At 37.2% G+C, this 22,244-nt stretch overlaps 1 protein-coding gene across 6 annotated transcripts in view; it reads right to left on the bottom strand.

The window, feature by feature from the left end:
- LOC125249756 (NACHT, LRR and PYD domains-containing protein 12-like) overlaps positions 1-19,274 on the bottom strand; it is a 95,715-nt gene extending 76,441 nt beyond the window's left edge. For 2 of the 6 annotated variants that reach the window (XM_048162129.1, XM_048162132.1), the window contains exons 1-2: positions 18,939-19,274; positions 13,519-13,609 (exon numbers count right to left, since the gene is read on the bottom strand). In XM_048162129.1, the coding sequence (XP_048018086.1) occupies positions 13,519-13,562 (44 nt within the window). In that variant the 5' untranslated portion in view covers positions 13,563-13,609; positions 18,939-19,274. Of the gene's footprint in view, position 1; positions 2,477-13,518; positions 13,610-18,938 lie in introns of those variants that run through there. The other 4 variants (XM_048162128.1, XM_048162130.1, XM_048162133.1 and 1 more) reach the window with 4 other exon arrangements.
- Between the last annotated feature and the right edge of the window lie 2,970 nt (positions 19,275-22,244).

Below are 22,244 nucleotides of genomic sequence, written 5' to 3'. Positions count from 1 at the left end.
CCTGAGATCAGGCTGTTTGTCTTCACTCCTAAACTTTTCTGGCGTATCCATAGACCAGTTACTCCTCATAGACACACAGCTGGACTCTGGTTTGGGCTCTTCTGTTGGACTGAACTGTAAAAGATAACACATTTAGTTTAATCCTTTAGATTAATGTGTTCATTCTTTATGATAGGAACCACTGTAGCACCTCATAATGTAATAAAGCATCAGCGTGCAAGTACCAAATTCAGTTCTCTTTCGCGTCTTATTGCGCTTTAACAATTTAACCTTTGTGCATCCTTATGGATATTTTTGTCTTTATCAGTTGTGTTTTTTTATCTTGTTGCTTGTGTTAATGCCAACTGCATATCTTTTGGCACAGGTGTGTATTTTTTATTTTTTTTTGGAATTTTACGATTTCACCCCACTTCCTTATTTGTTTTTATTTTTTTATTTTTTTTGTACTAGGTGCATAAAATAGTTCCTATCTTTGTTAATAGGTTTTCATTCTGTTGGCAAGGCTTCAAAATTTTAATTTTTACTATTTTTTACCAGATGGTGTCATTTGCTCAGGTATGGACTATAAAGCAAATACTCGCTTTATTCCTGTTTTCTGCTTATGTATATTATAGAGCCAATTGGATATATTGGTGTGTTGGTGTGGATGTCAGAGTGTGGTTTGTATGCATGTAATAAAAAAAATTGTGTGTGTGCTTGTAAAATTTGAGAGAGAAAAACTCTACTGCAAATCACAAATTCAACCGGTGTGTTCACCAGTGCAGTTTTGTTGGCATCTAATGGGGAAAGTTTGGCAATGCGCCCAAACAAAATTTTACTGAAAGCACATTTATTTGAGATATTAACCTAAAATTTATAACACAACTTGTTTAGATTTATGGCTTTGTTTTTCTAGCAGTTTTAGAGCTCAAAATGTTTGAATAAAAAAATATATTTTTTATATAAAATAATGTCCATAAATCACTTTTTTTATAAACTTAAACATCTCTAACTTTTTTTTTATTTCACTTTTTTACTTCAACAATAATCTGCCAAGGGTCTTCTTAAAATTGAGACCAAACTTAAGTCAGTGCTCCCAAGATTCAAATTATGACTTTTTTGACATGGACATTTTTGTCCACTATCCACCTATGTGTAATTTTTTTTTTTTACGGATGCACAAGGGTTAAAATTACTTAAACTTTTATACTGACAACAATTAAAAACACATTCATATAATAGATTTTCATGACGATGTGGTACTGAAACAATCGGGCCAGTACACGTGGTGCCCAGTACATGCTGTACCCAAAAAGACCAGTATCTTATGCTCGATTCACACCACCCCTTGGAACAAAAACTGGGTGTGATTTGCACCTTACAACATTGAGCGGAGAGTATACCCATATTTCTTGAGGCCAGAGAACAAGAGAGTAACTACATTAAGCATGCACTGAAGAACTGCGGTTATCCAGATTGGGCATTTATTAAAAACCTATACAAGACGGAAAAGGAAGATCAAAAAACAATCAAGGGAAAAGGTTTGGTCCAAAAAAACCATGTGGTTATTCTGTATGTGGCTGGAGTATCTGAGAAGTTCAGAAAGATTTTCTCCAGACAACATTCCTGTGTATTTTAAACCAAGGACTACACTGAGACATTGTTTGGTTCATCCAAAGGACCGGATTCCTAAACATCAGAGGAGTAATATTGTGTATGAAGTTAAGTGCAGTGACGAATGTGAGGATCTGTATATTGGGGAAACAAAACAGCCACTTCATCGACACATGGCTGAGCATAGACGAGCTAGATCTTCGGGGCAGGACTCAGCAGTTTACATGTACCTACAACAAAAGAAACAGCTTACATGACCATGAGGTGAGGATTCTGGACAGAGAAGTCAGGTGGTTTGAACAAGGCATAAAGGAGGTGATTCATGTGAAGGTGGAGAGTACCTCATTGAATAGAGGAGGGGGTTTGAGACATCATCTGTCCCACGTATATAATGCTATCTTAGAAATGATGCCACGGAACTGCATGGAAAGGCCAGAGTGCTCCACCTCGGGAGGAGGAGCGGTACCACCCTAAGTGGTGAGAAATACCATCTACACTGGCAAGCATACTATGTGGTTAACTTAAGTCATGTGACTTGTACTTGCGTACTGATCACGTGATTGTAGTAGTTGTATATTTGCCAGAGTTACTTCCTGTGTTTTTACAACTGATCACAGTGTTTGGATGAATACTGCAAAGTCTTGTCAACTTGTTTTTATGTAGTCCAGTGACTTTTAATAGTTTGTTTGAAACCGGGCCAGTGACATTTCCATCATCTGTCCCGAGCGAATTTCACAGACAGTGCTGGACTCATTTGTACAATATTTTTCAAGTCCCAAAGGTTCGAGTCCGAGTAAAAATGCATCCAAATCCGTGACAAGTGCAAGTCCATTAAAAATTGGACTCGAGTCTGAGCTTGAGTACCCAACACTAAAACCTTCCCTATATTCTAATACAAAAATCTAATACTATAAGAACATCATTTATATAAGTGTTATTCTGAGTACCTGAGATCAGGCTGTTTGTCTTCACTCCTAAACTTTTCTGGCGTATCCATAGACCAGTTACTCCTCATAGACGCACAGCTGGACTCTGGGTTTGGGCTCTTCTGTTGGACTGAACTGTAACAGAGAACACATTTATTTAATCCTTTACATTAATGTGTTCATTCTTTATGATAGGAACCACTGTAGCACCTCATAATGTAATAAAGCATCAGCGTGCAAGAACCGAATTCAGTTCTGTTTCGCATCTTATTGCGCTTTAACAATTTAACCTTTGTGCATCCTTATGGATATTTTTGTCTTTTTCAGTTGTGTTTTTTTATCTTGTTGCTTGTGTTAATGCCAACTGCATACCTTTTGGCACAGGTGTGTATTTTTTATTTTTTTGGAATTTTACGATTTCACCCCACTTCCTTATTTTTATTTTTATTTTGTTTGCACTAGGTGCAATAGTTCCTCTCAGCAACTTTTGGACAAAAATGTCCTCATTGAAACCCATTAAAACAGAAATTTTTAATCCCAGCGTCATTTAACTAAATGATGCAATCTTTCATTCTGTTGGCAAGGCTTCAAAATTTTAATTTTTACTATTACCAGATGGTGTCATTTGCTCAGGTATGGCCTATAAAGCAAATACTCGTTTTATTCCTGTTTTCTGCTTATGCATATTATTAACAATTAAAACACACGCATATAATAGATTTTCATGACGATGTGGTACTGAAACAATCGGGCCAGTACACGTGGTGCCCAGTATATGCTGTACCCAAAAAGACCAGTATCTTATGCTCGATTCACACCACCCCTTGGAACAAAAACTGGGTGTGATTTGCACCTTACAACATCGAGCGGAGAGTATACCCATATTTCTTGAGGCCAGAGAACAAGAGAGTAACTACATTAAGCATGCACTGAAGGACTGCGGTTATCCAGATACAAGACGGAAAAGGAAGATGAAACAATCAAGGGAAAAGGTTTGGTTCAAAAAAACCATGTGGTTATTCTGTATGTGGCTGGAGTATCTGAGAAGTTCAGAAAGATTTTCTCCAGACAACATTCCTGTGTATTTTAAATTAAAGCTGCTGTCCGCAACTTTTGTCCCTCTAGCGGTTAATAAACAGAACTGCACGCGTCTTGCTGAGGAACATTGTAGCCGGAGCTACTTTTCTCCGTGTATGTCTATGGCGAGTCACAGTTCATGTTATTTTAAAATGTTTGCTGCATGGTTAAGGTACACTAAGGCCCAATCCCATTTCTACCCCTTACCCCTTTCCCTTTCCCCTACCCCTTCGCTTTGCGTGTTTACGTGAAGGGGTAGGGGTGTCTCGATTCTCGATTGTCCGTTTATTAAGCATCCCTCGAAAAGGCACAAGATCTATATTTGCTAACTATTAGTTGTGTTTTGAGTAATGTTGATGATGAGAGAGAGAGAGAGAGAGTGAGAGAGATTAATATGCACTTCTTGTTCCCTGTATTGTTTAACTTTTGTGGTGATTTGTTTACAGTAAAAACGGACGCAATAAACTTTATAAAACATTAGTAAAGGTTCGGTCATCATTCGGATGAGATCCACTACACTTATGAAAGTTACAAAAGTTTTTTAGTCATGAATAGTGAGTGATCTTTTGTTATTTGATTAACTTTAACCCTCAGGGGTCTGAGGATTTTTGGGGCCCTGGAGAAGTTGACATGCCCTGACATTTGTGCTTTTTTCAGTTGTTCAGAAACATATTAATGACAAAAGTGTCATTACACTGTATTCAGCACAAACCAGGCTACAATAATATGTGAGGAACATGTATGTACATGTTTGTGTTTTTGAAGGAATAACGTTTATGCGTGGTTATTGAAAAAACAAAAAACTTAAGTCACTGAAATAAGGCCAAAAAAAATATATTAAAACTGTGTTCACAAGGATTCTGGGTATTGGAGGTTGTAGACTAGAGTTTTTGCTACAGAATGAAGTAAAAATTATCCTTCCTACTCCTTCATATAAAACAATAGAGAGATTTAAATTTTCTAAGACACTTTTGGTCAAGAAACACAGTATGCATGGAGGCGTGAATCCTCATGTATAATGGGTGATTCTCACCTGAGAAGACAAAAGAATTGAATAATAATGACCTGAAATGACTTGCATATTAATAAGGCCTTTCAGTCAGGTAGGCTGTGAAAAAACCCTCTGTGATCATGCTGATAACAGGATTAAAGTCCACTCAGGACAAAAAAAAAAAACATGATTTTTTGTGATCTCATGGATGCACGTATTATTGCACATGATATGAAGAAAATTTTGTATAGGCCTATGTTAAATTACAGTACCAGTCAAAAGATTGAACACATTGCCATTATAATGTTTTTAAAAGAAGTCTCAAGTCTCTAACCAAATAATGGTTTTCTATTTTAATATACTTTAAAATATAATGTATCTCTGTGATGCAAAGCGTCTGAACATTCCTACCTCTAGGGCATTTCATACAGGCTACTATATTTGTTATATTATAGAGCGTAAATGTTGATGTGCAGTTGACAAACTATACATCATTAAAAAGATCTAAGACTCAAGCTTCACATTTTGACTCTTAAAATCTTATATTGACCATAATTTCTTAATATGCTTAAAAGCATACACATTTGGAGAAATATTGATGGATTCTCATATGTTTATATCAATTTTCTATACAGAGGAGTAATATTTATTATTCTATATTTATTATCATCATTATGAGCGCTGGATGCTGTGTTTTTAATTCATACTTGAGCCGGAGGGCGCTCTGCCCCTTTTGTCCACAAATGCCTCAGTAAAAGAAGAGGAATATCATGTGACAATCAAGGAACTAACAGAGGCAAGAGATCGCTAAATATGGCTATTCAAAACACTTTTGAAGACAATAAATACACGATTGAGATGATGAATGCATGTATTGACTGAATTTGCGTCTGAATAGCGCTGGCTCCGTGGGCGTGGCCTCATTAGCGGATAATGAGCTGAATCACAGACTTCTGACATGGCTCTCTTTTCATACAGATTACATAAACACAGAAGGTTTGTTTTCGATTTGACTTATATGTTTTAAAACCTGACATCTTAACGTTTTTTTAGACATAAGTGTAATTTTTTTGTCATTAGTATTCACTAAGTTACAGTTCATTTTCTAAGAACTATCAGATTGGACTTCGTTCAGAGGGAGACGAGAGATCATGCATCATGTTAGTTTTCTTTATTTTACAAAAAGCACAACATTTTGTTTTTACTCTGAGTGGAGTAAAACCATAATGTGTTTTTGTACAGTAAATTATTAGCAACAGACAGTGTTAAACCATCAAAATTACATGTTTATTGCTTATGAATTTCACAGATTTTCTATACCAGGAGTTTTCAAGATTTTTTGTGGAAAGGAGCCCTAAACAATCCCCTTGTGAGATCATTTTTTTATTAGGCTTACATTATAATATAATATAATAAAATAAAATATATTATTAGGGATGTCCAGATCCGATCACGTGATCGGAAATCGGGCCCGATCATGTGGTTTCAGACTCGATCGGAATCGGACGTTACCTCCCGATCAGGACTCGGATATATATGTATTAGGGGTGCAACGGTTCTCAGTAAAAAACGATAATCAGAAAGCGTGGACAAAACAGTCACTCTTTGTAAACTGTTAACTGCGAGTGCCGTATGCTCTAATGGCAGTCATTTACGCCGTCATCACCCGGGTGTTGATAGCGCGCGAGCGCAGGTGAGACCTGAACAGCACACGTTGCTGTCTGTGTTTAAACTAACTCATTTAAGCCTTGCTGATTTAAACCTTCAAGAACAAGACGAGAAAGAGAACTCGCACGTGCTGTGAGAAGATTTGTGTGCGCTCATCCGAAGCGCGCACACGCTTATTTCAGTCAGCGCGCAAATACTGAGTTCTCTTTCAAGTCTTGCGCTTCAGCGGACAAATTCATACAAAAATTATGTCAACATGCCCGTCTTAGCGAGTATCCTAGCAAACATAGTCGGTTATGTCTTAAGTGAACGTATATTAGACGAGAAAGACAGCGCATGTGTAACAGTGTATGTACTGGATCGTGCATGTCTTCTAGGGAAAAAAAAACTATTCCTGCTGCCTGTTTTTAATGTTAAATCAAACAACAAATAACAAAGAAATCACTCACTGCTCTTGACTGAATAGTTTTTGTAACTTCAATAATGATTAATCTTTATTTATTTTATACAGTAAAGATAATATGCAGTGATATTTTATATTTGATTACTTTATCCATTTTCTGTACGTGAAAACGATTGTTAGATTCCTGAAAAACCTGAAAAGCACTGTTCCTGGATCTGTTTTTTTTCGCTCTTCTTTATTCTTTTTCATGTATTATAGAAGTATCGGATCGGGACTCGGTATCGGTAGATACTCAAAATCAAATGACTCGGACTCGGACTCGAGGGCAAAAAAACGTGATCGGGACATCCCTATATATTATACTCTTGAAGGATTTAAACTGATACGCAGTATTATATCAGTTTATATGCTTCAATTTGTTTTAATATATTATAATATGAAAACTGAAGCATTTAAACAGATCTGATAGCTAAATCAGATGGCACTGCTAGGAAGACTCCAGGAGTTAGCACATGAGCTCAACAATTACATGTGGCACATTGTGGGACTTTGTGAAGTCAGATGGAAGGGCATAGGAGAACATCAAACCAAGGATGGGCATGTACTATATTATAGTGGAGAGTTTAACAAATCCATATATGGAGTAGGCTTTTTGATAAACAAAGCCATCAAGGGATCTGTGCTTGAGTGCCGCCCTATTTCTAGTAGACTCATTTCCATCAGACTAAAAGCATCCCCTTTTAATATCACAATTATTCAAGTTTATGCACCAACAAGTGATCATGATGATGAAGAAATAGAGAAGTTCTATACGCAGCTCCAGAATATCATATACACCGTCAGCAAGACAGATATCCTCATCATCCAAGGAGACTGGAATGCAAAGGTAGGCAAAGAGGCAAGGAAAGTCTGGAAAAATTATTGTGGTCCTTCTTGCAACGAAATTACTAATGAAAGAGGGAGACGACTGCTGGAGTTTGTCAGCTATAACAACCTGGTATTAGCTAATACCCTAGGTGAACATAAAGCTTCTCGACGCTGGACATGGCGCGCACCTGATGGAGTCCATCACAACCAGATTGACTATATACTGGTCCAAAATCGTTTCCGTTCTGGCATTAACAGAGCAAAAACAAGGACATTCCCAGGGGCTGATGTGGGGAGCGACCACAACCTAGTGATAATGAACTTCCGAGTGAGGTTGAAGAAAATCTCTAAACCAAAGAACGGCAGGATTAAGTTCAACCTTGAACGACTTACCGACCCAAAAATCTGTGAGGCCTTTAGAGCCACAATTGAAGGAAGACTTGCACCTCTCCTAATGATTGATGAGGATGCTGAAGTTATGACAACGACATTCAACACAGTCATGAAAGAAACAGCCAAAGACATCATGGGCATCCATAGCTCAAAAAACAAACCTTGGATTACAGAAGAGATTCTCGAAATGTGTGACACTCGGAGAAATCTCAAAAACTGCAGGCATGAAAATCAATAAAATACCATGAAATCAATAAAAAGATCAGAAAAAGCATGAAGAAGACTAAAGAAGACTGGATAGGACAACAGTGCACAGAAATAGAGAATAGTTTGAAAAAGAACAACAGCAGAAAAGCATTTCAGATTGTGAAAGACCTTACCAAACAAAAACAATCAAAAGTCAGCACCATACTAGGTAAAGACGGGAAATGCCTCACAGAAGCAAGTGACATTACAAGCAGATGGACTGAGTACTGTCAAGAACTCTATAACCATCAGATAAAAGGAGACCCAGAAGTGATTGAGATACCAGAGTCCTTAAATTATGACAATTTTCCCATTCTCAAAGAAGAGGTTGAGGCAGCAATAAGATCACTGAAGAGTGGGAAGGCAGCTGGAGCTGACAACATTCCAGTTGAACTCATCAAGAAGGGAGGGGATTCAGTGATAGAGATACTAACAAAATCTGCAACAAGATCTGGCAGACAGGTGAATGGCCAGAAACATGGACACATTCACTAATTATAACCATACCCAAGAAAGGTAATATTCAGTTGTGCCAGAACTACAGAAATATCAGCCTGATCAGCCATGCTAGTAAAGTGATGCTCAAGATTATCTTGAATAGGCTACAGCCTCAGGCAGAAGAAATTATTGCGGAAGAACAGGCTGGTTTCCGCAGATGGAGAAGTACCACAGAGCAAATATTTAATCTTAGAGTCCTGTGCGAAAAGTACTCGCAACACCAACAAGACCTTTATCATGTCTTTATAGGTTTTAAAAAGGCTTTTGACAGAGTCTGGCATGATGCTTTATGGGCAACCATGAAGAAGTACTACATGGGACAAAAGATAACTAATACCATCAGACAGCTGTATGAGAAGGCCAGCAGTGCAGTAATCACCCAGGGCACTATGGGACAGTGGTTCCGCACAACAGTAGGTGTACGGCAAGGTTGCCTTCTGTCACCCACACTCTTCAACATATACTTATCATGAGTGAGGCCTTAGAGAACCACTGTGGCACAGTCAGCATTGGAGGAAGAATCATCACCAATCTCCGATTTGCAGACGACATTGATGGACTAGCTGGTAGTGAAAAATAATATGTAATAGTGTTGTGTGTTCCGTGTTTGTCAGTGTTCTGGATGGATTGCTTGAGGGAAGAAACTGTTCCTGTGTCTGGTCGTTCTGGTGCTCAGGGCTCTTAGTGACCGGAGAACAGTTCTGGATGAAAGGGAGTGTGCATGTGAGGGGTCCAGAGTACTTCTTTGCCTTTTTTCTCACTCTGGTAAGTACAGTTCTTGGAGAGTGGGGAGGGTTGTGCATGATTCGCTCAGAGACCGGACTACCCTCTGTAGTCTTCTGAGGTCAGATGAGCTGAGCTGAAAACGGTAATTGAGTGCAGAGGATGATTCAATGATGGCAAAGAACTGTTTCAGCAGCTCCTGTGGTAGGTTGAACTTCCTCAGCTGGCGAGGAAGTACAACCTCTGCTGGGCCTTTTTCACAATGGACTCGATGTGGTTGTCCCACTAGGTCCTGGGAAGGTGGTGCCCAGGAACCTGAATGACTCCACTGAGTCAGTTGTTCAGAGGAGTGGGGGAGAGCAGGTGGGTTTTTCCTGAGTCCAACTCTCCACTGTCTTGAGCGTGTTGAGCTCCAGGTTGTTGAATCTCACCAATCTCCAATCTCCAATCTCCGTTTGAGACGACATTGATGGACAGCTGGTAGTGAAGCAGCTGGCCATCTTAGTGAAGAACCTGGATGAAACATTACTAGGTTTGCTGGAGATAAGTGCTAAAAAACAAAGCATCAAATAGTGAAGAGATCACTACCAAGATCGAAGTTAGAGGACAAAACTGGAAACTGTGAGTCATTTCAAATATTTGGGCTTTCATCAGTGAGGGGGTCAAAACAGAAGTTTTAGTGAGGACAGCGCAAACAACAGCAGCTATGTCAAAGCTGAAACCTGTATGGAGAGACAAAAATATCTCCCTAAAAACAAAAATTAGACTTCTGCATGCACTTGTCCTTTCAGTCTTCTTATATGCCTGTGAGTCCTGGACCTTTACAGCAGAGTTGCAACGAAGAATCCAGGCACTTGAAATGAGATGCTATAGAATCATCCTTGGCATCTCTTACAAGGACCATATCACAAATGAAATAGTGAGAAACATCATCAGGCGTGAAGCAGGCCAGTATGAGGACCTCCTTACTACAGTTAGAAAGAAAAAGCTGAAATGGTACGGACATGTTGTCAGAGCCACTAACCTGTCCACAACAGTCCTCCAAGGTAGTGTCCCAGGTGGCAGAAGATGAGGTAGACAGAGAAAGAAGTGGGCGGATAACATTACAGAATGGACCATGAAAAGCTTTGCAGAGACACAGGCACTAGCACATGACCGAGAAAAATGGAGGGACCTGATCAGATGTTCAACAGCGCAGTGACCCGACGACCATACCAGGTCATGGGACAGATGATGATGATGATGATAATGATAGCTAAATATTTTAAAGGTCCCTTAGAACATGTTTTTAAAAGATGTAATATAAGTATAAGGTGTCCCCTGAATGTGTCTGTGAAGTTTCAGCTCAAAATACCCCATAGATTTTTTTAAATTAATTTTTTTAACTGCCTATTTTGGGGCATCATTAACAATGCACTGATTTACACTCGACACCGCACCTTTAAATCGCGTCTTCCCTGCCACACGAGCTCTCGACTATATTACAGAGCATTTACAAAGTTCACACAGCTAATATAACCCTCAAATGGATCTTTGCAAGATGTTCGTCATGCATGCTGTATGCATGCTTCGAATTATGTGAGTAAAGTATTTATTTTGATGTTTATATTTGATTCTCTATGAGTTTGAGGCTATGCTCTGTGGCTAACGGCTAATGCTACACTGTTGGAGAGATTTATAAAGAATGAAGTTGTGTTTATGAATTAGACTGCAAGTGTTTAAAAATGAAAATAGCGACGACTCTTGTCTCTGTGAATACAGTAAGAAACGATGGTAACTTTAACCACATTTAACAGTACATTATCAACATGCTAACGAAACATTTAAATAGACAATTTACAAATATCACTAAAAATATCATGCTATCATGGATCATGTCAGTTATTATTGCTCCATCTGCCATTTTCGCTGTTGTTCTTGCTTACCTAGTCTGTTGATTCACCTGTGCAGATCCAGACGTTACTGGCTGCCCTTGTCTAATGCCTTTCATAATGTTGGGAACATGGGCTGGCATGCATATGCAAATATTGGGGCGTACACCCCGACTGTTACGTAACAGTCGGTGTTATGTTGAGATTCGCCTGTTTTTCGGAGGTCGTTTAAACAAATGAGATTTATATAAGGAGGAGGAAACAATGGTGTTTGAGACTCACTGTATGTCATTTCCATGTACTGAACTCTTGTTATTTAACTATGCCAAGATAAATTGAATTTTTCATTCGAGGGCACCTTTAAGAAAAGTGAACATGTTAAGTCTTTTATAGTTATCTAAACATCCCTGAAACCCACAGCACCACCACACACAATAATCTAATTAAACTGAGGTATATCACTGATGTATTTTGAGTTTGCACGCTTCACCTGTGGTGTGTGCGTAATTGTAAATGTCTCAGAGTTATGTTAGCATTCTGTGCCCATCATCCGTTATTTCCGCCACTTTTCATTAAAACACAACGTTTTATTTCACGTCTTTTTGTTTCGCGTTGTCTCTCATATTGAGGTATTTAGTCTGCAAGCATGACAGTATTCTTACCGCGACTGATTTGGCTCATGCCCGCTCACATGTGCTCAATCGTTCTCTTTCTATGAAACCTGTAAACCAGTTCTAATTCTATAGCGACAATAACTCTATAGCAGTTGACCAGAGCACTGCACTTATTTCTCATTTAAACCAGAACGGATTTTCCCTGATTTTCTGTCCTCTGCGCGGCAATTATTCTTTCTGCACGGCCGCGGCATGAGAAGTGCGCGGCCGCGCACACACGCAGCTTAGAGGGAACATTGTTGATTATCCATATCAGAAAATGCAAACAAGTTCTATAGAAACTATGCCTATAGAATCAATATTTATAGAAATCTATAGATGTACCATATGACTCATAGATTAACCATTAAATTCAGTTGGATTAAATACTAGACAAATGTATTAAACTGAACGGAAAGAGATGCAAATCAAAAGTTTGATAATAGCATTAAGAAAGGCAGTTACTGTGAAAGAAACATTTATATAGATGAAACACTTATTTTGTGTAGTAAAAAGGATAGTTTGTGATTTTGTGTTTTGTACTAAAACAATTGAAAATATGCTGAAAAGTTTGAAAAAAAAATGCACTTTTGATGATCTGTTGTGATATTAGTACTAAGAGTTTGAAAATGTACAAGTTGCTTGTAAAAATTGTACTAAAGCAATTAAAATAAATAAATAAATAAATAACTGCACATAATGTAATAGGCTATTGTATGAGAAATGTATTACATTATGAACACACTGTAGCGACTTATAATGTTCATAAGTTCATAAGGTAATACCAGCACATAATGCATTGGTGAAACAATTATACATTGGCATTGCAATTACAATTATGGCATTGCATAGGTTGTAATTTCGCATTAAAGGTGCAAAAGTTCTGATTTTATTAACAGGGGTGTGTTAACAGGGGTGTGTAGAATTTTTTATAAACACTGATTGTAAGTTGTACTGTATTTTTCAACATGCCCTCTGATGTACATTCAGATTTTGTTTTTCTGTAACTTGCATTAAAGTGGAGAAATGTTTGCTTAACCTTTGCTCCGTGCTGCCGTTGGTTGAAGCAGATAATCTTATCACACACACACACACACACACACACACACCCTTCATTGCTATATTGATACTGTGAGGTTTTTTTTGTTTTGTTTTTTTGTTACTGCATTTGTACACAGTGTTAGTATTTAACACTGTTTGTCATTTAACAGTACGTCTACCTTATGTATACAAGTAGTTGTTGTAATAATAATAGTAGTCAGTAATCTGGTGGATTTTGTTGGCCGGTTAAGACTGAATTTAGATTTTTAAAAGGTAGGCTACTATAAAAGGAATACCAACACTTTATGTTTAATAATAAAAAAAAAAACTTTAATAAAAATAACGACATAAAATGTAAATCTTTTGCATTTCGCTGGTAGTTTAAGAATGGATTTAGATTTTTAAAAATGTAATTTAAGGAAATACTAAAATTGTTTTATGTTTTTAAATAATAAAAAAAAATTGTAAACCGTTTCTGTGATCAGAAGGCGAGAAAAAATCTGTGATCTTTTTCTGTGATGTAATACAATATTTAACAATATAATGTAATATTGTTTGTTGAAAGTACCTGCATCCTGGAGAAAAATCTCCGGATTCTTGTGAATCAGCCATGATGAAGCTGCAGGTCAGTCTGATGAGTTTGATCTCTTCCACTGACTCTGAATGAACAAAACATTAAGACACAAAATTACATGATTAAATTAATTAAACAATTCATAATTTAGCTGAACATCTCGAGAGTGGAGAAAAAGGATCATGTGACTGCGTTAACTCAAGCTCGGTACATGTTTACACATATGCTGTTAAACTTCTGAAGAATCACAGACATCACCAAACACAAAAGAAACCTTGAAGTGAAAGAAACCCTTTATTAAAGATTTTATTTCAAATAAGCAATCACTTAAAATCATAAAGATATATGGAAATTCCTGCATAAACTCTGAGAGAAGAGCTCTCTGAGAGAGAACTCCGGTGAGAGATAAAACAGTCTGATCCAAACACAGACCCAGAAGCTCATCACCAATAACATAATAAATTTGCAAATAAATTAGCAAATAAATTTGAATATTATAAGTAGAGGTGGGCACAGATTAATTTTTTTAATCTAGATTAATCTAGATTAAAATGGCTCATTTGAATTCTGCCGAAGACATTCAGAATATATGAGATAGGCCTACCCAAATTGTCCCTGCGTCCCAATGTCCGTACTATCCATCCTAAATAGTATGTGAGATCAAAATAAGTGTGTCCCAAAGCATAGTATGTTGAAAATAGTATGCCAAAAGTCCCCTGATGGTCTACTATTTCCGGTAGATTTTCGAAGTGTGGATCCGTGCACACTATAAAGGCTAATATTGCCCACAACCCATTGCGCTTTGGACGAGGATTCAGTTCAGAACTACAAACACGAGCAAAAAGTATTAAAAACTACAAAACATGGCGAATATGCACGATCGACGCTGAGAGGTTGTTTGAGTGACTAATAATCAGTTCAAACTGATAGAAAATATTTATTTAATGTTATATGTGTTATTTTTCATCTGCAAATACCAATGTGGACTTTTATAAAGATCTGATTGGCCATTAACTTTTAAATGCATTAATATGAGGAGAGTTCTCCACATGAAAGACCCGCGACTGCAGATCAACGTGCTGCATTTCTCTCCGATACGGTAGGAAATTAGCTAAATGAAATGTGGAGGATGTAAGATGATTGACAGGGCAGTTTACGGTGACTGGATGCGGCAGAGAGCAAAGACGCATTTGTATGACGTGATAGTATATCCCAAAGCTTGTCTACTCTTTTGCTACACACTCAAAAGTAAGTACTTTTTGTTCACAGAAAGAGTACATACTTTTGACTAAAAGTAATCCGCCATTTTGTCCGACAAAGCAGATAGGAATTAGAGTTAAACTTGAAAAATTTTGTATATTGACATCTTTCCGCGTTTGAAACAACATTGATTCTCATGTTCATTCATGTTTATTTGATGCTATAAATGGACTCGTAGTAAGAGATGATCGGTTTACGAGCCTCTTGAGCTGAGGCGCTAAAGCAATCTGTCACGACCATGGTCACGGCACATTAAAGAAAACGGGTTTTATTGTTTGAATTTCTTAAAAAACTACACAGTTTTAAAGCTGTGACTTTGTTAAATATCATAAGTAACCTGCTCTGTCTTGTCTGTCGACGTGTTGTCAGTGTCCTCTTTGCTCCGTGATGCATTTATCATTGTGTGTGGCGTCACAGCGCCACGGCTTATCGACCAAAGCAACAGTAACTAAGGGGGGCGGGTCTTTGCGAAGGGTTAGTTCGGCTAGGAATACATCCGCGCTAAAATATCAAGGTGAAAGTCATCATAGCTTGCGTAGTATAGACCCAGCTCCCAACCCCACTTTCAGAATAGATTAACGGCGATATTTTTTTTATCGCCCGATAAGAGTCTCACGTTAACGCAGAACGTTAACGCCGTTAACGGCCCACCACTAATTATAAGACAGTATAACAGTACATAAGCATGTGTCACTGTAGTGTGTACGTCGCCCTCTGCTGACAGAAAACAAGCGAAGAACAATGATCATGTTTGTTCTGCAGAACTGGGCAGGGCTGCATGTGTCACTCCACATGATATGAAATATGTTCGTAATCGGTGTTGAATGGAGTAGATGATCAGGAAAATCTGTGCAGTTTCACAAAGGCTTCATTATAATACTCAGAAGAAAAAATAAACATTAGATTGTATTTCGCAATGTCCCTGAAATTATTGTTTTGCTAAATTAAGCTGGTCTTTAGGCTAATGCACAAACAACCCCACAGCATTTAAACTAAAATGTATTGGTTGATTGTCCACAGCAGGGAGGTCAGGTCTGAATTATGAATTAAATGATGAAATGTGATTAGGCCTACTTCATATCACCACAGTATGAGAAAGGAAATGAAAAGTAGGCCTTGTTTTAATTTAAATAACATGGCAAGACACTTATTTTACAGACGTTTTTACGGTACGGTTGTATGATAACTAAATAACACTGCAACAGACCAATAGACTGTCTGCTTTGTAAAGTTTTATGAACATGCTGTTCCACGTTATTTTAAAGTAACGAAATAGAAATGATTTCCGAAACCCGATAGTAATGTCCGTTTTATGAGGGAATCATTTTAGCTGAATCTATTTTATGAACTTTTCACAATAACATTAAATGGTTTATTTGTGAATCCGACTGATCCAAATCAAGTGTCCTAATAAGTCATAATAAAGTCAGACTGAGTACTAACCTATTTTAGGTTAATCTTGTGTTCACTATCTTTCTTGTGTTGCATTAGAAAAGTCTCTTTTACTGGAGAAATATTTTATTAGTGTTTCTCTTTAACTCACAGATTTTTGTTAACTTTAATGGACCAGCTCTGATCCATTAATGAATTGTACTACCACATTTTGCGCACAAAAAGTATTCTCAAAAAGTCTCAAAAGTTATCAGTGATGCAACAGCGTGTTTGTATTCGATGCAGAGAACAAAATGCGAATGGCTGTGCATTTATTTGTGTATTAAATTATAGCAAATCCCATGTGTATATTGTGTTGCATGTAATAGTAATTTGCAGCATGCATTTGTTGGAAGCTTTTTTTATGCTTTAATGAGAGCGAAATAAAACTGAATCAGAAGCTGTTTCTGTTGTCAGTCTCCTCTAAGTCATTGCTGTGTTGTCACTCTCCTCTCTTCCCCCTCCACTCCACAGCTTAACCACGCCCACTTCTGTAGCATTTTTCAAAACTGTGGTGAAAACTGACTGTTGCTGAAACAGGCGGTTTCCTTTAAAAGCGAGTCAAGAGAACAAACATTTTATCCGGTCTTGTCCCACTCAAATGAGTCAAGATCCTAGAGAAATAAGATATTCTCAGATCAAGTGTCCTACTAAGTCATAATAATGTCAGACTGAGTACTAACCTATTTTAGGTCTATCTTTCTTGTGTTGCATTAGAAAAGTCTGGAGTAATATTTTATTAGTGTTTCTCTACTTTAACTTAAAGATTTTTGTTAAATTTAAAGGATCAGTTCTGATCCATTAATGAATTATACTACCACATTTTGTGCACAAAAAGTATTCAGGTTGAACCACTGTAGTCATGTTAACTATTTTAACAATGTCTTAAGTACCTTTCTGGAACTTGACGGTGGTAATTAAATTGCGGTCTATGGACAAGTCACATACCTCTCGGATTTCATCAAAAATATCTTAATTTGTGTTCTGAAGATGAATGAAGGTCTTACGGGTGTGGAACAACATGAGGGTGAGTAATTAATGACAGAATTTTTGGATAAACTAACCCTTTAAGCAGACCTGCTTTCAAATAATTCACCTCTTCTTCTCTTTCCTCAATTTCAAGAGCTACTTTTTAAAAACTGAAAGTGGTCGAGAGCTACTCATACTATATAATACTTAAATCTCTTAAATAATGTATCATAATTCTCATATTCCCTGACAGCAACAGAGTGACGGCCCAGACCCGGCCAACATCCAGTCCGCATGTAATCCACATGTACCAGATGTGGGCCGGATCTGGGCCACACTATGTTGCTGTCTGGCAGGGGGTATTTCCTCTGAGGAGGCAAGGGAGGCAGTGTCTCCTCAAAAAAAAAAAAAAAAATAGGATGAGAAAATAATGCATATTACATATAAAACAACACAAATATTACAAATGATGACATTAAAAATCATGATTCGGATCGCGTGTCAAACCGCCAAACGGCTGAAATCATGTGACTTTGGCGCTCCGAACCGCTGATTCGACACAGTGATTCATAATGCTCCGAAGCTTCCTGAAGCAGTGTTTTGAAATCGGCCATCACTATATGTCATTATTTTGTTTTTTTGGCGCACCAAAAATATTCTCGTCGCTTTATAATATTAATATTGAACCACTGTACTCACATGAACTGATTTAAATATGTTTTTAGTGCATTAATGGATCTTGAGAGAGGAAATGTCATTGCTGGCTATGCAGGCCTCACTGAGCCATCGGATTTCATCAAAAATATCTTCATTTGTGTTCTGACGATGAACGAAGGTCTTACGGGTGTGAAACGACATGAGGGTGAGTAATTAATGACAGAATTTTCATTTTTGGGTGAACTAACCCTTTAAGAGTAATGCATGAATTTACATTGATTCATAAATATGCCTCCTCATTTCAGAACACCACTGCTGTCTGGGTAACAACTATTCAAACTGTTTTACACCTGAAAGAGTTTTTGTAGGCCTAAAGACATCACCCTTTAATGTCAGAGAAAAGAACAGAATCAGAGAATAGAGTTTATAGAAATTAGCACTTTATACTGTAAAATCGCATAACTATACTTGATTTTATAGTACATCATAACTAGAGATGAAATGGTTTGAAAATTTCATTTCGTGATTAGTGACCAAAATGATCACAATTATCATAGTATCATCAAAACGTGCTGCTATTACACAATGAATTCAATTCAACATTTTATCATTATATGTCGAAAACGAAAATGAAAATGAAAATGCAAACTCTGTCAACAGCTGGCGCTCACAGAACAGCAGACATTGAGCAATTTTCCATCGCGAAACAGGATGTTTTATAAGAAATCATCCTTTATGAAAGGTGGTACATTTCACAAAGACACGGCATTAAAAGCATCATTTATCACTAAACCACACTCCACCAATTCATTTGCCTTTTCTACAGTAACGTTACTCAAAAAACATATGGCATTGTTCATTAGAGATCACAGAATCAAAATCTGTCGCTAAACATCAGTAACCAAAGTCTACAGATATAGATACTGAAAGAGACTCTTCTATTCTCACCGCAGACGCCACTTTCACTTCATGACGCAGTATTAAAAAGCTCCGGATGTTTTCGGGAAAAATTGGAAAAGGGACTGCCGCTCAAAAGACAACAACACTTGACTTCAAGACTATATCTATTCTTAGTAAAGAAAAGTTTGCAAACACACCTGCACACTCTCTCTCACACAGCCAAACGAGGACGGAGGAATCGAAGGAATGTAGTGTTCTTGCGCTCGAGCCTCACTTCATCCTTCAAGCAGGGCCAAGTAAGGCTCGCTGCAGCCTGGGGTGAACGTCCAACTCCGCCCACGTCCAGCCGGATCATTTTACTGACTCGGTTCTTTGAATCATGTTCATCAAAACGAACGAATCTTTTTTCAAGACATTTAGTTCATTTCAGCAGAATATAATTAAAATGTTACGTGATAATAGCCAAATTCCCCAACACATCAACTTGCGCGACGTTTATCACATTTAGAATAAGAAAATAAACTGCAATGCAAGGCCAAATAATGAAAAACATAAACGATCGCTTGGTCTGTCAGTTCAGCACTGGCTCTGGCTGAACAGGAAATACGTCACCTCCACGTGAATACTTTACCTTTTTTTTATTATTCAAACAACAATAACATACAGTATGTCATGAAACAGTGAATAATTTTACCTCAGCATTGCAACACTGGCAGACGGCTTGTGTTAAAATAACGTAGCGAGGCAAAAATCTCACAATAAAATAACAATTAATAAAATAAAATTACTGCTAATCAGATTGTGTTTTACTAACATCTACACCTACCCCAACCCCTAACCTACCCTTACAATAATGCAAATACAGTAATTAAAGGGATAGTTCACGCAAAAATGAAAATTCTATCATCATTTACTCACCCTCAAGTTCAAAATTTGTATAATTTTCTTTGTTCTGTTGAACACAAAGGTAGATATTTTGAAGAATGTGTTAAACTGAACAGTTTTGAGCCACCATTGACTTCCATAGTAGTTTTTTTTCCTACTCTGGAAGTCAATGGTGCCCCAAAGTGGTGACAAACTTTCTTCAAAATATCTTTCTTTGTGATACCAGTTACCTAAAAAGATATGGAGAAATCAAACTAACAAATACTTTCTTTGAAAAACTAAAGTCTGAATGTTTATTGCACTGAAATCCTATTGATATGTCACTTGCATAATAATTGCAATATATTTTGATGATTCAAAATCAGCTCTCCATTCCACTCCTGCGAGGCACTTCATGATGTTTAACACTTTTTTCCATTTATCCTCCACATTTCTAATGTGTGTTCTCCATGTTAATCGTGAGTCAAACCACACCCCTAAAAAATGAAAACTTTCAACTTTTTCCTAAATTGTGTTTAGAGGAGCGAAGGCTCGTGGTACCATCACAGAGAGGCACAAAATCACTCTCCAGGACATTCTCGTTCATTATTCCAATCTTCCTGCCTTCATCCAGAATGCAGAATCCCTGGCAATATTCAAAAGTCAGCTGAAAACTCATCTCTTTCGTGAGCACTTAACCTCATCTTAAAAACAAAACAAAAAAAAACTTCTTATTCCTATCCTTTCACTTCCTCTAATCCTTCTCTATTGTAGCTTATACTCTGAGCACTGCCTAAAACTTGTATTGTGAGCACTTCTTGTGTCTATTTGCCTCGTCATGACGACTCGCTCGTTGTATTCCTCACTTGTAAGTCGCTTTGGATAAAAGCGTCTGCCAAATGAATAAATGTAAATGTAAATAGAGGATAAAGGAAGGAAAGCCTAAATACATAAAGAGTCTGTGGTGGCAGTATTTTTTGAAATGGAGAAGGCATACATGTTATGGAGATAACTAATAATTAAACTTTATGGCTTATGGGCTAATGATTGAACTTCACAAGATGGGAAAAGGAGGGAATGGGAATATATACTTTCTAAAAGGAAGATCTATTCCAATTAAAATAGGAACAGAAATTTCAAAAAGAAATTTCGAAAAGGGCGGAATGTGAAATATGTAGGTAAGAAAATGTGAGAAGGAATACAACAGGTTGAAAGGTGAGGGATGGAATGGGAGTTTAAGTTTTCTGTGAAATAATAAAAAATATGATTTTCTCATAAAAGAAAGGCAGAGATAGTTATATGGAAGTAACACTGCATCCACTCTTCTATTCTCACCACGGACGCCACTTTCACTCCATGAAGCAACATCAAAAACCTCTGAATGTTTCTGAAAACAGAAAATGGCGCGCTACACAAAATACAACAATACTTTAAACTAGACTATACTATCTAATTTTAGTAAATAAAAATGGTATAGAAAAGTTTGAAAACACACCTGCACACACTCTCTCTTCTCACAGCCACGATCCACTTGCCCCGCCACACTCGCGCATGCGCACAGACAGAGAGAGAGAACAGGTCCAAGTACACCTGCTGGCTTGTTTGTTTTGTTTTTCATATCTTTATACAACTGGTATCAGTCTCAGGCAGGTTTGTTAAATAGTTTGTCAGGTCTTCTTAGGTAAATGGAGAACCTACTTAAAAAATTATTTCTCATGCAATATGGGGAGGAAGAAAGATCTTTCTGAAGATTTAAAAAAAAAAAAATGAAATGATGCAATGTTATGCAATGAAAACAACTATTATTTTGCAAAAACTGAATGGAGATTATCAAACTATTATAAGATTTGTGAGTGAGTGAGAGCACAGAAGAACACGGTCAGATAAAGGCTTACAATGGAAAGTTTCTGTCAAAAAATGAATTGTATTAAAAGGGCAGCTATACAAAAGCCAGTGTTGAGCAGCAAACACTCAAAGTGAAAATGAAAGTTCCAACAAGACTGTGACATCAACAAGGAGCTATTAGGAGATAGGATCTCTGTGGTTGTCAAAATGACTTCTGCAGGGTATGTGGAGTTTATTACTGACTATTTTCTGCTATGGTATAAAAAGAAGGATACTAACTTCTGAAATAAAAGTTAACTAACTTCATGCACAACTGTCAGCCTGCATGAAGAAGTTCTTAAAACTCCAGAGACACCCGCAGCTTCAAATACCTCAAATACCTGCACAACACTGGCTTTTTTCATAGCTGTCCTTTTAATACAATTCATGTTTTGACAGAAACTTTCCTTAATAAGCCTTTATCTGACCAAGTCTCCTGTGCTGTAAATTACTCACAAATCAATAATCTCCATTTAGTTTTCACAATATTAGTTATGTTCATGCCTTTTGCATAATAAAATCTTCAGAAAGATCTTTCTTACTCCCCATTTTGCATGAGAACTGTGACTTGACCTGGCAAACTATTTAACAAACCTGTCTGAGACTGATACCAGTTATCTAAAAAGATATGGAGAAATAAAACACTTTTTTTTTTTTTTTGAAAAACTAAAATCTTATTTTTTTTTTTTACTGAAATTCTAATGTGTCACATGCTTAATAATTTGGAACAAAGTGCATATTTTAAGGATTCAAAA

Source organism: Megalobrama amblycephala, linkage group LG16 (genome assembly GCF_018812025.1).
Source record: "Megalobrama amblycephala isolate DHTTF-2021 linkage group LG16, ASM1881202v1, whole genome shotgun sequence".
NCBI classification, from domain to species: Eukaryota; Metazoa; Chordata; class Actinopteri; order Cypriniformes; family Xenocyprididae; genus Megalobrama; species Megalobrama amblycephala.
This window is presented reverse-complemented; position numbering and strand designations above follow the sequence as displayed.